The sequence below is a fragment of the Triturus cristatus genome, chromosome 4_2, assembly GCF_964204655.1.
Source record: "Triturus cristatus chromosome 4_2, aTriCri1.1, whole genome shotgun sequence".
Lineage (NCBI taxonomy): Eukaryota > Metazoa > Chordata > Amphibia > Caudata > Salamandridae > Triturus > Triturus cristatus.
Genome location: NC_140586.1, coordinates 974,675,903 through 974,690,369, shown reverse-complemented (window position 1 = coordinate 974,690,369; position 14,467 = coordinate 974,675,903). Strand labels below are relative to the sequence as shown.

At 45.1% G+C, this 14,467-nt stretch overlaps 1 protein-coding gene across 1 annotated transcript in view; it reads right to left on the bottom strand.

The window, feature by feature from the left end:
• Window positions 1–14,467, bottom strand: part of LOC146839189 (CD5 antigen-like) — a 147,434-nt gene that overhangs the window by 107,073 nt on the left and 25,894 nt on the right. Inside the window, exon 2 of the mRNA XM_085600199.1 lies at window positions 11,383–11,697. Within this exon, the coding sequence (XP_085456325.1) occupies window positions 11,383–11,697 (315 nt within the window). The remainder of the gene's footprint in view (window positions 1–11,382; window positions 11,698–14,467) is intronic.

The following is a 14,467-nucleotide window of genomic DNA, read 5'->3' as shown; positions in this document are numbered from 1 at the left end:
GATATTACTTACCTTAGGTTCGATATTCTGTCCATAGATATTCTTAACATCGATATTATGTCCCTTCGATATTGTCAACTCGATATTAGTGTAGGTCGAAATTTAATTTTCGATATTTTGACTGCTCACCTTCCTGAAGTCGTGTTTGGGCTGACTTGTAGCCCTCAACTCAAGCACTAAATTCACCGAAGATTGTCAGCCTGGTCATTCTGAGTGACCCGTGGGCTGGCATTTTGTGTTTTGTCTTGAGGTCTCTTCACGATCCCTGGTCTGTTGACTGGTGGGTCCCTGAGGGGGTAACTTTGAATTTCCTTGGGCTTCCCTGGTTGTTCTATATGTGCCCCAACTCCCTACCAAGTGGTGAGTCCCACAGACCTTGCTGGTCTGCACCAAAGCATATTTCTCATTTCTGTGTGGGTTGCTGTTGCCAAGGCTTGTTGTGTCCAATCTGGGCACCGACACTGCAGCACTCACCATCCTTTGTGGGACAGCTCGAATCCAGCTCCTGGTCATCCTCGACGCCTCCTGGTCCTTGTGGCTGAAGATTCAAGCTTCACCTCTTTCACCTGAAATCACCCAACATCATTGGGCATCTGTCCATCACCTTCCTGGTCACTGTCTAGCGACCCAGACTCTGCCCCCTCTGCTTTCAGGTTCATCTCATCTTCGATCCAGGCTTGGATCCCTTCGGACACTTCGCATCTTCATAGCAGCAGCACTTCTTCGCCAGCTCCCATTGAAATCGAGGACGTGACCCGACACCAAAAGACACCTTCCCTGGGTGTGGTAACACGAGTACTCCGGTGCTCCCGTGGGTGTTAGCCCCAGAACTTCCTAAGACCAAAAGGGTCTGTTCCTGACTCTATTCTAAGTGTCCCTAATCTTTAAAAATCTAACCGCGACTTTCCCCATAGAAGCTAACGGGAGCTCGCGGCTGTGTTCACACACTGCACACGGCCCCCGTGGGTCCCCTGTGTCACTACCTTGGGTGATTCCTTGGGGTCCCAGCGATTCTACAGGCTCTAGGCCTTGTGTCTAGTTAAGTCGTGGTTCTTATACCACTATTTTAGTATATGGTTTGGCTCGCCCCTAGGGCATGACGTCTATTTGTGCTATTTTACTGTGATTATTGAAGTGTAACTTATGTGTTTTGACCTCCAGTCTCATAAAGAGACTAGGAGGTTGTATTTAGTAATACATACATATATTTTATATATATATCTGGTGTGGATATCTTTCATTTAGGAACTCAAGAGATTATAGACTGGTAAAACTAGCTGCTTTACATTCCTTCAAGACTTAGCCTGAAGGTTGCTCTCCATAGCTACCACTAGGATAGCTTTCAATAAAGTTTGTCTTTAAACCTATAACCAATAAGGGATTGTTTGGACTGATACAAGGTGTCCACTATAACTAGTGGACAGCATATATCAGGCCAACTTCTCACAGCTGCTGGCTGAGAAGATGAGGTCAAGCGTGTGTCCGGCGGAGTGGGTGGGAGTCGTGATGAGCTGTTTGAGTCCGAGGTTGGCCAGGTTGTCGAGCAGGGTGGTGGAGTTGCTGTTGTTGGTGTTCTCGAGGTGGAAGTTCAGGTCTCCGAGGAGGATGTAGTCCATGGATGCAAGGGCGTGCGTTCTGACGAAGTCGGTGATGGAGTCGCTGAACTACGGCCAGGGGCCAGATGGTCTGTAGACTAGAGTTCCTTTGAGGGTGGTGTTGGGGTCGGTGTGGATCTGGAAGTGCAGGTATTCAGCGGTGATAAGCGTGTCGTCGGTGCTGGTCGAGATTCTGAGGGTGTTTCTGTGGACGAAGGCTATGGTGATGTTGGGTGCCGAGGAGGGGTTCATCCAGGTCTCTGTCAGGAAGGCGACGTCTGGGGAGGTGGAGTCGAGTAGGTCCCAGAGTTCGATTGCGTGTTTGCGGGCAGAGCAGGTGTTGAGTAGAAGGCATCAGAGGCCATTGCGACCTACCCCGGTGGGGGTGGTGGAGGTTTGGAGGCTGATGTAGTGGCAGTTCCTGCAGGAGAAGGGTCCATGGGTCCGCTTCAAGGTGACCTGGAAGCAGATGTGTGATCGGCCGGTGTTGAGTGGATGGAGGGTGCTGGTGTCATAGCGGCGTTGGGCGTCATGTCTTTCGCGGGAGCCAGAGGGTCTGGCGCTGGGTGAGGTCCAGGCACGGACAGGCGCAGACGGGCTTGCCTTAGGCGCACCTTTGGCGCCACAGCTGTGCGTCTGCCATAAGAAGGAGAGGTGGGAGGGAGGAGCAGCTGGGAGGTGGAAGTGATTGGGCGAGCGGGGGGGCGGAGCCGCAGGGGACGCAGCGACGGGAACGGAGTTGGCTGAAAAACACAAGGCAGGGCTGAGGGGAAAACGGACAGAGAACAAAATACAGAGGCAGTAGAAAACAGACTACAGCACAAGTACAGTACAATTGCAAATACAACACAATTATAGCTAAGGAAAAAGGAAATGAAGAAATACAGACAAGGGACAGAGCGAGCAGAGAGATACTTACGGCTCACCACTGGGCCACCAGGTATGAGGTGCAGGTGGGGGCCTGCGGGTGGTGGAGGGCCCGAACTCGCAGCAGCAGCGAGAGATAGGAGCTAGGGACACGAGCACAACTGGTGGAGCTGTGCGGTGTGGGGAGCGACCTGCCTACCACAGGGTCAAGGGTCGCTTCCTGATCCTACTCGAACTCCCCGCAGTCTTTGACACCTTCTCCCACTGCACGCTCACTGCCAGACTACACAACGCCGGCATACAGGGAACTGCCCTCAACTGGCTTCTTCCTCAGCAGCAGAACCCAAAGAATAAAGACTGCCACCCTTCCTCACTGAACCCACGGAAATCAACTGCGGAGTACTCCAAGGATCGTTGCTAAGCCACACGCTCTTCAACATCTACATGGCCCCCCTCGCCGCCATCGTTAGAGAGCATGGGCTAAGCATAGCATCCTACGCCGACAACACCCAGCTCATCCTCTCTCTCACCAAGGACCCCATCACCACCAGACTCAACTTCCAGGAAGGAATGAAGGACGTTGCATCCTGGATGAGCAGCAGCTACCTGAAGCTCAACTCAGAAAAGAGAGAGGTCCTCGTTTTCAGACCCTCCCTGCCACATAGGACAACACCTGGTGGCCCACTGCCCTCGGCAACCCCCCACTCCCATGGACCACGCCCGAAACCTCGGCATTGTACTCGACTCCTCCCTCTCCATGACCCTACAGATCAACACCATCGCCTCTGCCAGCTTCAACACCCTCTGCAGACTTTCAAATGGATCCCCCCTGAATCAAGGAATACCGTCAACCATGCACTCATAACCAGCAGACTGGACTTCAGAAATGCCCTATACACCTGGATCAATAAGTCTCTGCTATGCAAACTCCAGACCATACAAAACACTGTAGCCAGATTCGTCCTCGGAATCCCTCAACACAAACGTATCACCAAACACTTGCGCAGCCTCCACTGGCTCCCCGTTGAGAAGAGAGTGAGTTTCAAGATACTCACTCATGCCTACAAATGCCTCCATAACACCGGACCCCAATATCCCAACAATAGAATCTCCTTCCACGTACCCAAGAGGAACCTCCGATCAACCTACCTCGCCCTCGCTGAACCCCCGCGCATCCGCGGAGCAAGAAGTGTAGAAGAAACTTCTCCTACATTGCGACCAAGACCTGGAACGAGCTCCCAATCGACATCAGACGCTCCCACATCCTGCCCATTTTCAGGAAGACCCTCAAGACCTGGCTCTTCGACTGACGGTAGCTGCCCCCCCCCCAGCAACATTGAGACCCTCACAGATGAGTAGTGGGCTCAAAATTCCCTGATTTATTGATTGATTGAACACGTAGTATTATCTGGGTTGGTTTGTGTCCCAGGTTACAAGAAATAATCTTTTAGGCTAGGAATGGCCCTCTCTAGACACCCTGTATTTCTTTATCAAGGGTTGACAACTGAAACCTGAACCTCGTGAAATCCCTAGGTAGGTAAACTTACTTAAGTCCTTTTCCTACAGTGAAACAATGAAGGCTTTAGTGTTTTTTGGATCCACCATCATAAAATGAGATTTTCTTAATTGTTTACCTAATTCAGACTTTCTACACATATGATAAAAAGGTCTAACAGCCTCTGAAGACTTCTGGCTGTATGTGCAATCAGGCCTACATCCTCTGCTTAGGGAAGAGCGGGGAGCAATCTCCCACCTGCTCCAGTATGTCAAGACCATGTCCAGTGAGCACCTCCTTAAATCACTTGACATACATAATAACAAGGATGGGCGCCAAAATGCAGCCTTGATGGACCCCTCGCTTTAGGCTAAAGTGCTTTGTGCATTTCCCTTTACTGCAGAATCGTACCGCGCATGTCAGACCATGATGGAGATCTTTCAAAAAGGCAACAAGAGCAGGTTTGACCACCTTGGATCCCAGCTCCACCCAGAGCTTCTCTCTGATGACCTTTTCAAAGGCAGAGATGAGGCCCATGAACGCACAATATATGGAACCCCTTTGGCCTTAGTATATTTAGGGCCTCATTTATGAGGTTTTGCCGTAGGAAAGGATTTCTGCCTTCGTCCCAGAGTATCCTCATCTTAGCTCCCTCAAACGTGTACAGAGAAAAGGCTCAGCGCCTCCCCATCATATAGCGCCGAAAAATGAGTCACCCGAGCCTGGGCCAGCACTGTGACGGCCAGACCTGCTGACATCTGTATATCATAAAAAAAAGGATGGTTTAAAACCCTCCAAAACATGAATCTGTTCCCTAGCTGTCACACGATCCTCGCTCAGTTCTTTCTTTAACTCAAGCTTCCTTTCCCTTATCGCCAGTCTTTATAGGGCGCTATGCTTTTTAATCTCACTACTATTTCTGAGTAATTTGTTTAAAACAGCAAGAAGCACCTTACAAGCCAATGTCCACATTTTATCAAGCCATCTACATGAAACTGATACATAGATGTCATCAATGAAAGACCCTCTACCAGGGACCTTTATAATTTGAGACTCTGTTTCTGGAGTTCAATACTTTTATGCTCAAAAGGTTAGCCAAGTTATGATCTTGGACCAGGTCTCTCATCAAGTCTCCCTGTACATTATGTTTAGGGTGAACTTGGTCAACTTTAGAAGCATCCTGACCAAACGGTGCACCTGAATAACAATCTCTGCAGGGATCAAGAATAAAATCTCTCAGTGTCATCAAAGCTGTTTACTGAGGAGGACAAGAAGTATAAAAGTCTTTTAAAATCTCTCCCAGAACCGGCACCTCATTATAGGACTCTTTGCCATGAAGAGAGTTATATACATTAACACATAAAATCCTAAATTTGTTCTCAAAAGAGAGAAGGACACCAAGAAGATGGGGAGAATTTGTAGTAACCACTTCCATTTTACAGTTCAGATTCAATTATATAAATGTAGCAAGACCTTCCCTTGCTCTCCGACTAGAGTATGGGACAGCATTCATAACACGACTAGCATAACCATCTAAATACAAACTGCCTGATGTGTCCCACATTTCCTGAAGACTAATAATATCATAAGCATCATGCAACTTGGACCAAACAGGGTCCCCAAATTTCTCTTCTACACAGCAATATGCCAACTTAATACCTGAAGCCCCCTTTGAGAAATTGTCACTCTAGTGGGATCATCTCTATCCAGTCAGTCTTGGTCATTAAGTCCACTCAAGAGTTAATAGCGATTACTAAGAACACAATTAGACCCATGATTCGGGGCATTGTTACGAACACCCCCCCCCCGCCCCCCCCCCTGTCTCCCTGTCATGGAGTCTTCTGCCAGTTTTCCTCTGGTACATAGGTATTTAAAAAAAACTGTTAGGGGAAGTTGGAATAGGCCAAAACATTTTCAGAATAAGGACAGCCAACAAAACATTATGAAAATTGACAACTATACAATCCCCAAGACAGGGCATCCCCATCCACCCCACTCTTCGGGCCATTATAATTTAGCAAATAGTGACTGACCGTCACTAACAGAAACCCTCAACTGTGAGACAGTGAACAATCTTGTTTTTGAGCTGCTGTAAATTTTCCTGGTCATTTACATTTAGGGGTGTTACATTGGTCATAATTAAACATGCAGGGTACAGGTTGGGAGAACTTTTGGAGTAATATCCGAGGGTGTAGAACACCACAGAGGCCCAGATGAAGCTTGTTGGTCTCTGCTTTGGCCCTTAGACTCTGAGGCTTTACCTAAAGTTCCCATATCAAACTTTCCCTCGACCCCAAGTTAAGGTCCCCTTTCAGTATTTATTGAGTCGGCTGTGAGGAGGGTAAAGAACTGGTGGGGTTAGACATGGTATTACCTGGAATGCCTATCCCTGGTGTGAACTGAAATGTTAGGGGTGCACGAGAGCTATTAAGAACAACTTTGTTATAAGGAACATCATATAAACAGGGTAAGTTAACGGAACAGAAATGTTGCTTGTTGTCAGACTGTTCCTGTAGAGACCACACAGATTCCCCCAAGGCCCTCACCATTTCCTCCACTTTTACCATTCTTTGAATAGGTGTCTCAAATGTGGAATACATTTCAGTTTCTATATTATGGAGAAAGTCCTGTATCAGATAGCTCTCTTGTGTAGCTGTCAATTGACCCCTTTTAAGCTCTCTATTGGTTTTATTACCAACTTGTAGATTTTAAGGAGAGGGCCCCTTTTTATTTTTAGTCCTAGCCCCCTCTGCACACCCTCTCCTCCGTTTTAAAATTGGAACATAAACTTGTGTATGAGAGGGAGTAGCTGCAACCTGTGATTCCTGTGTGTCTTGCAGGCACCGGATATTGGAAAATTCCTGTAAATTTACTTCCAAAACTGTGTGATCTCCTTCTTCCAATGTCAGATCTCTCTCCTGGAAAGTTTGTATCAGCTGTTTTGCAACACAAGAAAGCATCCGCTGCATTATTTGAAAAAGATAACGTGGTGCCGCTAGTTCTGGAGCTCTTATCAGTCACATTAATTACCTCCACTTTCCTCTTCCCCATGATATAAAGGAAAATTAATCAAAGCCTCAGAATTAAGGGCAGCAATCCAAAGATGGTTCGAGGCTGTAGGCTCCCAAGCATCCCAAAGAAGCAATAGGCCAAAGATCATGCATAAATGACCAGACAAAGTCTTCTATGGCTTTTGTAAACATGTACAAAATCTGAGTCCCTTGTCTCCCATGTCTACTTCCAATGTAAACTGACCAGCCTCAGACTTATAGCTTGTCCCAGACCCTACTTGAGAAGAGATAGCACGCTTAAATATGTAGTTGAGTACAATGTACAAAGTCCACAATTGCACTTCTCCTTAATGCTCTTGATGAAGAGGGATCCAGAGATACACCAAAACCAACTGGAGGCACTTACTACTTACCACCAAGGTGGGGAACTTGACCCGGCCTCTTCTGGCTGATGACGATTGAAGATGGGTCTGCCTTGGCCACATCTTGGCTGGGGCGAATGCTTGAGCATGTTCCGCACACATTCCGTGCCACTGTGAAACTGTGCTAGTTAAGTAATGCCAGATTGACACTGAAGGTTTCCCCCTGCCTCCTTGCAGGGCTTATTGGGGCTTGTTGTGCTGCCCCAACTCCGTTGTTGTGTTTTACACCACGGAGAAACTGTGCCAGTTAAGTAGCACTTGGATAGAGATGAATTCCTCCCTCCAGCCTCCTCACAAAGCTTAATGGGGCTTGTAGTACTGTCTCTACTCCGTTGTTGCATCCCCTGAACATGAATTACAGGCACAGTGAATACTGTATTCTGTGCCCGCACAAAAACCTTGTCTAATATTTTCTCACTAAGAGGGATCCTGTGCCCCCCATCTATTGATAAAAGCCCTGGACATGCTTGTCTCAAATGAATTTGGTGAAACTGTTCAAGGTTCTTATTATTGCCTCCCACTCCCTTCAGTGGAGGATTTTGACTTTGCGTTAGAGTCCAGAAACGCTGTAGACCCAACCAAGGTCTCCAATCTGTCAGACTTGTATCAGTGGTGACACCAGAGATGAAGAGGGAGATAATCAGACCCCTTTCTGTATGTTCTCGCTCACCAACCATCATGAAAGATCTGCCTTCATCTTCTGGCTCGCTGTGACTCTCTTTCTGGGATCTAGAGAAGCTGGAGACCAATTTTTCAGCTGGAACCTCATTGTGTCATGAAGGGGGAATCTTAAACAAGGCACAATACATAGAGTGACTTCTAAATCTTCTTAAAATTTCATCCAAGACACTATTCTTGGAAAATTGTGAAACATCAGGCTTTCTGCATGGGAATGGATCTATTGAATTCTGTGTTCTGGCAATGACACAACAAACCCAAGAGCTATTTGTAATCTGGCACCTATGAAGGACGGATCCTGCAAAGGGGATATGTTTGATTATTCTCTCTTCACTAGAAATATATGTTTATGTAAGACTTTGAGAACTTTTTCGTATGACAAATCATTGGTTCCTCTGATACCGCTTTAACTAACCAGTAAACCAAAAATGGATGTATGGAAACTTGCTCCTGACTGAGGATGTAGACCAGAGGTGCCAGCACTTATGGGAATACTCTAGGTGAGGATTTTAAACCAAAATGGAGCACTCTGAAATAGAAGTGTTGATCTTCTATGGTGAAGCATTAACTCTTTGTGAGATTGTCTGATTGAAACATGTTGATAAGTATCTTGCAAATCTATTGATGTAAGAAAATCAACCTTGTTTACTAAAGCAATGATTGGTTGCAGAGTCACCATGAGGAAGGGTGTAGTTCTCACTCATGTGTTCACTCAATTTAAGTCTACCACTGGTCTGAAAGTCCAGTTTAAGTCTAGCACTGGTGTGAGAGTCCAGGTTAAGTCTAGCACTGGTCTGGAAGTTCCTGAAATTGTCTTGACTAGAACAACATTTAATTAGATTTTTCTGGCTCTTCTTTTGAGAACGGCACAACTGTAGCTTTGTCTAGTAAAGACTGTACCTATTTTAGAAGGGCTTTCCATTTCATATTGTTCCTTGGCATGTGGGTTATAACCAATCATGTGTCTGGAGGCCACTTCACATAACCCATAGCACAGCTCTCTCTGATTACACCCAGAACCTATTATTCAGACACAGTTTGGTTCCCTGATCTTTTGAAAGTTCTGGATCCTTGCTCCCATAGAGATCCTGCAAGATCCATTGTGATCAACACATCTTCTTAAAGCTTGCTTCAACTATTTAGAGTATTCACCATTGGTTTCATATTGTCTTGGCTGATACTTCTTCTTTTAATCAGAACAATTTCTATCATTTCTCTTAAGTGAAGATTGGTATGTGTAGTCTCAGGCCTACTGGTAGGACAAAGATGTTTTGTTTGTGTCTGGAAGTGCATGCTTGTGATTTTTAAATACTTTAGTAATCACGCTATCAAGATAAGATCCTAATAACATTTTGCCATCAAATGAAATCTTTAAGAACGCAGTTTTCTGATGCTTCTGAATTCCACTTTCACTTTCATAAATTCCTTCACACTGAATCCACAGACTCAGCTAACATTGCTCTAGTCTTGATTATGTCAAGTGAAATTGTGATTGTTGTTCCATTGCCATCAATAACTCTGCACAGTCCGTACCTTTATGAATGGCTTCTGATAACTTATCAAAGTCTCTAACCCTGGACTGCACCACATAAAAGTGTTGGTGCCACCTTTAACGGAAAATGTTTGGTGGAAAAAACCTTTCCCAAAGCTGACACTACTTTCTTCTTTGTGGTCTCAGTTGGAAATCAATCCCCAGGATTCAGTGATGTTCTTCCAGTTAAGGCTGCCAGACTGGCATCCACCTTATTGGAATGAGCAAATGCATTATCTAATTGGTCCATCGTGTACAATTTCCGCAGGAACTTCGGAATTGAAGCCTCATCCAATTCCATCCATTACGATAACCAGATCCCTAATCTTGCAGTGGGAAGGGATTGTGAGAGAGGTCGTCCTAACATCATGCGGGAACAAATCTCCTTCCTCCCCTCCCACTTGGAATGGAGGGAATCCCACATTTTCACTCCAGTGAGCTATGATGTTAGCATCTCCCTATAAACACACACATATACCATACTATTTACCATATAATGTATGCTCTGGGGCCTTTTACAACAAACATTATTAGACACAGATATATTGAAAGAACATTTCGGTGTCATTTTCATCCTGGTGTCTACTGCCTGAGTCAGAGAGCAGTAGGAAACATTTACTGTCAGAATTGAGGACCACTTAATGGGATTCAGTGCTGAGCACAGGCTAATACTATGTGAATGTGTTTGGTGTACTGTGCTGCTTTGGTGGACTGTGTTTGGTGTACTGTGTTGGTTTGGTGCACTGTGTTTGGGGTACCATGTTGGTTTGGTGCACTGTGTTTGGTTTACTGTGTTGGTTTGGTGCACTGTGTTTGGTGTACCGTGTTGGTTTGGTGTATTGTGTTTGGTTTACTGTGTTGGTTTGGTGTACTGTGTTTAGTTTACTGTGTTGGTTTGGCGCATTGTGTTTGGTTTATTGTGTTGGTTTGGTGTACTGTGTTTGGTTTACTGTGTTGTTTGGTGCACTGTGTTTGGCTTACCGTTTTGGTTTGGTATACTGTGTTTGGTTTACTGTGTTGGTTTGGTATACTGTGTTTGGTTTACTGTGTTGGTTTGATGTACTGTGTTGGGTTTACCACATGCATGACTAGGTGTTGTTTTCTGTGCTAATGATTGTAGTATTACAGCACTGTAAACAAACTGTTCTGGTGAACATAAATATAATTGTTAATCATGACGTGTATCAGACTCAATGTCTGTGTGAAGGGGAACAATAGAGAGCAATCTTAGCTACACAGCTGCTGAGCACTGTACGTGAAGGGACGAAGTACAGTTTACTGTGAGGGACAGGTAAATGGGTCACTCCAGGGATGAAATCCAGTGCTGAGACTGTAAGAGGTGTCCATTCTACAAGTCAAGAAGTTCCTTAAAGAGGTGACTCGTTACTTACTTTCAGAAGTGGGGGAATGATCATTCTAGACAGATCTGGGAGTGATCCCTCAGTACTCTAGAGAATCTAGCAGCCATGTGCAGAATGCTCTTCAGTGGTGCCAGATTGTGGGTAGATGCTGGCAAGTGAGTGCTCTGATAATTTGGTACAGAAGGGAGAGTCAGTGCCAGAGTGCCTGTCTCAGGATGACTGCTGCCTATGTCTTGGGTGAGAATTTGTGAGTCTCTCAGAGGAAAGCCAGGCTAGAACTTACATCTGTAGTTATTACAGTTAGACTATTGTTTGTTGTAATCTTCCACTTTGCATCTTGCCCGAGATATGTGCTTGCACTGTTGGTTCACTACATTTGTTGAGCAAAGATTACTTTATTTCACTTGGATTCCATTCCTTACCTGTGCACGTCACCCCAGCGTCCCTTCCTGTAGGACAGGCATTGTGCCGTAAATCTTTGTGTGGGCACTTCCATAGAGTAGCCTCATCTCCTCTGCATTGAAGATTACTCATCCCCACAGGCAGAGAACTTCTTCCAAATGTTGGATTGTACTCATATTGTTCCACTGAAATACATCCGATCTGTCTGCAGACAACTGAAGCATCATTCAGATCCCAGGAATCATCACACACGGTCCCCCAAACTCCATTGCGTTTGATCTCCACTCTCCCAGAACAGACAGATGTGCCGTTAACCAATCGGACCTCATCAGGACCTAGAAACACATGTGTAGAAGACACATCAAGCAACAGTTGCAAAATCAGGTAATGTGTCAACATTTTACGTTAGTCTGAAAGGTTCAAGGTACTTTATTTGTGCAAAATTAATCAAAATCATTGAAAATCATCAGTTAAAACACTACATGTACAATGGGAACATATCAATAAAAATGTCAAACAAAAGTAACATAAGCCCAGTCCCTTTGTGGCTCATTGTAAACAGATAGGCAATAATTAGAGCAGGAACAGCAGGTAAAAGGTCATAAAATGTGCATTCCATTCAAGCTCAGTTAAATTGTAGCTAAATAGTAGGAGAGCGGCATCTCACAAAGAGAGAAAGAATGAGGCATCCCCCAATGATACTGAGAGTGCAACACCCTACAATGATAGTAGGAGTGGGGCATCCCACAATGATGGTAAGAGAGTTCATCCCACAATGTTAGTAAGAGTGAGGCATCTCATAATGATAGTAGGAGTGCGGTTTCCCACAATTATAGTCAGAGTGACGCATCACACAATGATTGGAATAGTACAGTAACCCACAATGATAGTAAGACAATAACAGTGTGGCATCCCACAATGATACCGAGAGTGGGAAGCCCACAATGATAGTGAGAGTTCAGCATCCCACAATGACAGTAGGAGTTAGGCATCGCACAGTGTGAGAGTGCGGCATCCCACAATGTTAGTAAGAGTGATGCATCCCACAATGATAGCAGGAGTGCCGCATTCCACAATTATGGTCAGAGTACAGCCTCCCACAATACTTTTAAGAGTGCGTTATCCCACAATGAGAGGATTAGTTCAGTAACCCACAAAGTGCTGCATCATACAATGTGAGTTCAGCATCCCACAATGATATTGAGATTGTGGCATCCAACAATGATAGTAAGATGGTGGCACCCCACAATATGAGTGTAGTGTCACACAATGATATTAAGAGTGCAGCATCCCACAATGATAGTGAGAGTACGGCATCTGAAATGATAGTGGGAGTGCGGAATCCACAATGATAGGGAGAGTGTGGCATCCACTAACTATAGGAATAGTGCAGCATTCTACAATGGTTTTAGAAGTGCGTCATCCCACAATGATTGTAAGAGAGTGTCATCCCACAATATGAGAGAGTAGCATCTCACAATGATAGTAAGAGTGTGGCTTCCCACAATGTGAGAGTGCAGCATCCCAGAATGATAGCAAGAGGCATCCCAAAGTGATAGTGATAGTGAAGCATCTAAAAATGTAAGTGAGAGTGTGGCATCTGAAATGATAGCCTGAATGTGACACCCATAATGATAGTGAGAGTGTGGCATCCAACAATGATAGAAAGAGTGTGGCATTCTACAATGATATTAAGAGTGCGGCATCCCACAATGATATTAAGAGTGGATTATCCCACTTTGTGAGAGTGCGGCATCTGACAATGTTAGTAAGAGTGCAGCATCCAACAATGTGAGAGTGCGGCATCCCACAATTATAGTAAGAATGCATTATCCCACAATGTGAGAGTGCGGCATCTGACAATGATAGTGATATTGCAGCATCCAACAATGTGAGAGTGCTGCATCCCACAATAATAGTATCAGTACGGCATACCACAATGATAGTATGAGTGCAGCATCCCACCGTGTGAAAGTGCGGCATCCAATAATTATTGTAAGAGTGCAGCTTTCCACAATGTGAGAGTGCGGCATCCTGCAAAGATATTAAAAGTGCGGCATCCCACAATGTGAGAGCGCAACATCCCACAATGATAGTAACAGTTCGGCATCCCACAATGATAGTAAGAGTTTGACATCCCACAATGGTATTAATAGTGCAGCATCTCACAATGATAGTAAGAGTGTGGCATCCTATAATGTGAGCATGTGGCATACCACAATGATACTAAGAGTGCAGCATCCCCCAATGAGATTGAGTGTACGGCAGCCCATAATGATATTAAGAGTGCAGCATCCCACAATGTGAGAGTGCTGCATCCCAGAATGATAGTAAGAATGCAGCATCCTACAAGGTGAGAGTGTGGCATTCCACAATGATAGCCAGAGTGCGGTGTCCCACAATGTGAGAGTGCGGCATCCTACAATGATAGTAAAAGTGCAGCATCCCACAATGAGAATAAGGATGCAGCATCCCACAATTTTAGTAAGAGTGCTGCATCCCACAATGATAGTAAGAGTACATCATATCACAATGTGAGAGTGTGACATGCCATAATAATAGTAAGAGTGCATCATCCAACACGTGAGAGCACGGCATCCCACAATGATGGTAAGAGTGTGGTATCCCACAATGTGAGAGCTCAGCATCCCAGAATAATAGCAAGAGTGCGGCATCCCACAATGTAAGAGTGTGGCATCCCACAATGATTGAGATCGTGCGGCATCTGAAATTATAGTGAAAATGCAGCATGCACAATGATAGTGAGAGTGTGGCATCCAACAATAATATAAAGAGTGTGGCATTGTACAATGATATTAAGAGTATGTTATCCCACAATGATAGTAAGAGTTTGTCATTCAGCAATGTGAGAGTGCGGCATTTGACAATGATAGTAAGAGTGCAGCACCCCACAATGTGAGAGTGTGGCATCCCACAATAACAATACTGGTGCAGCATCCCACAATGATAGTAAGAGTATGGCATTCAACAATGATAGTATGAGTGTGGCATCCCACAGTGTGAGAGTGCAACATCCCATAAATACAATAAGAGTGTGGCTTAACACAACGTGAGAGTGCGCCATTCTACAAAGATATTAAGAGT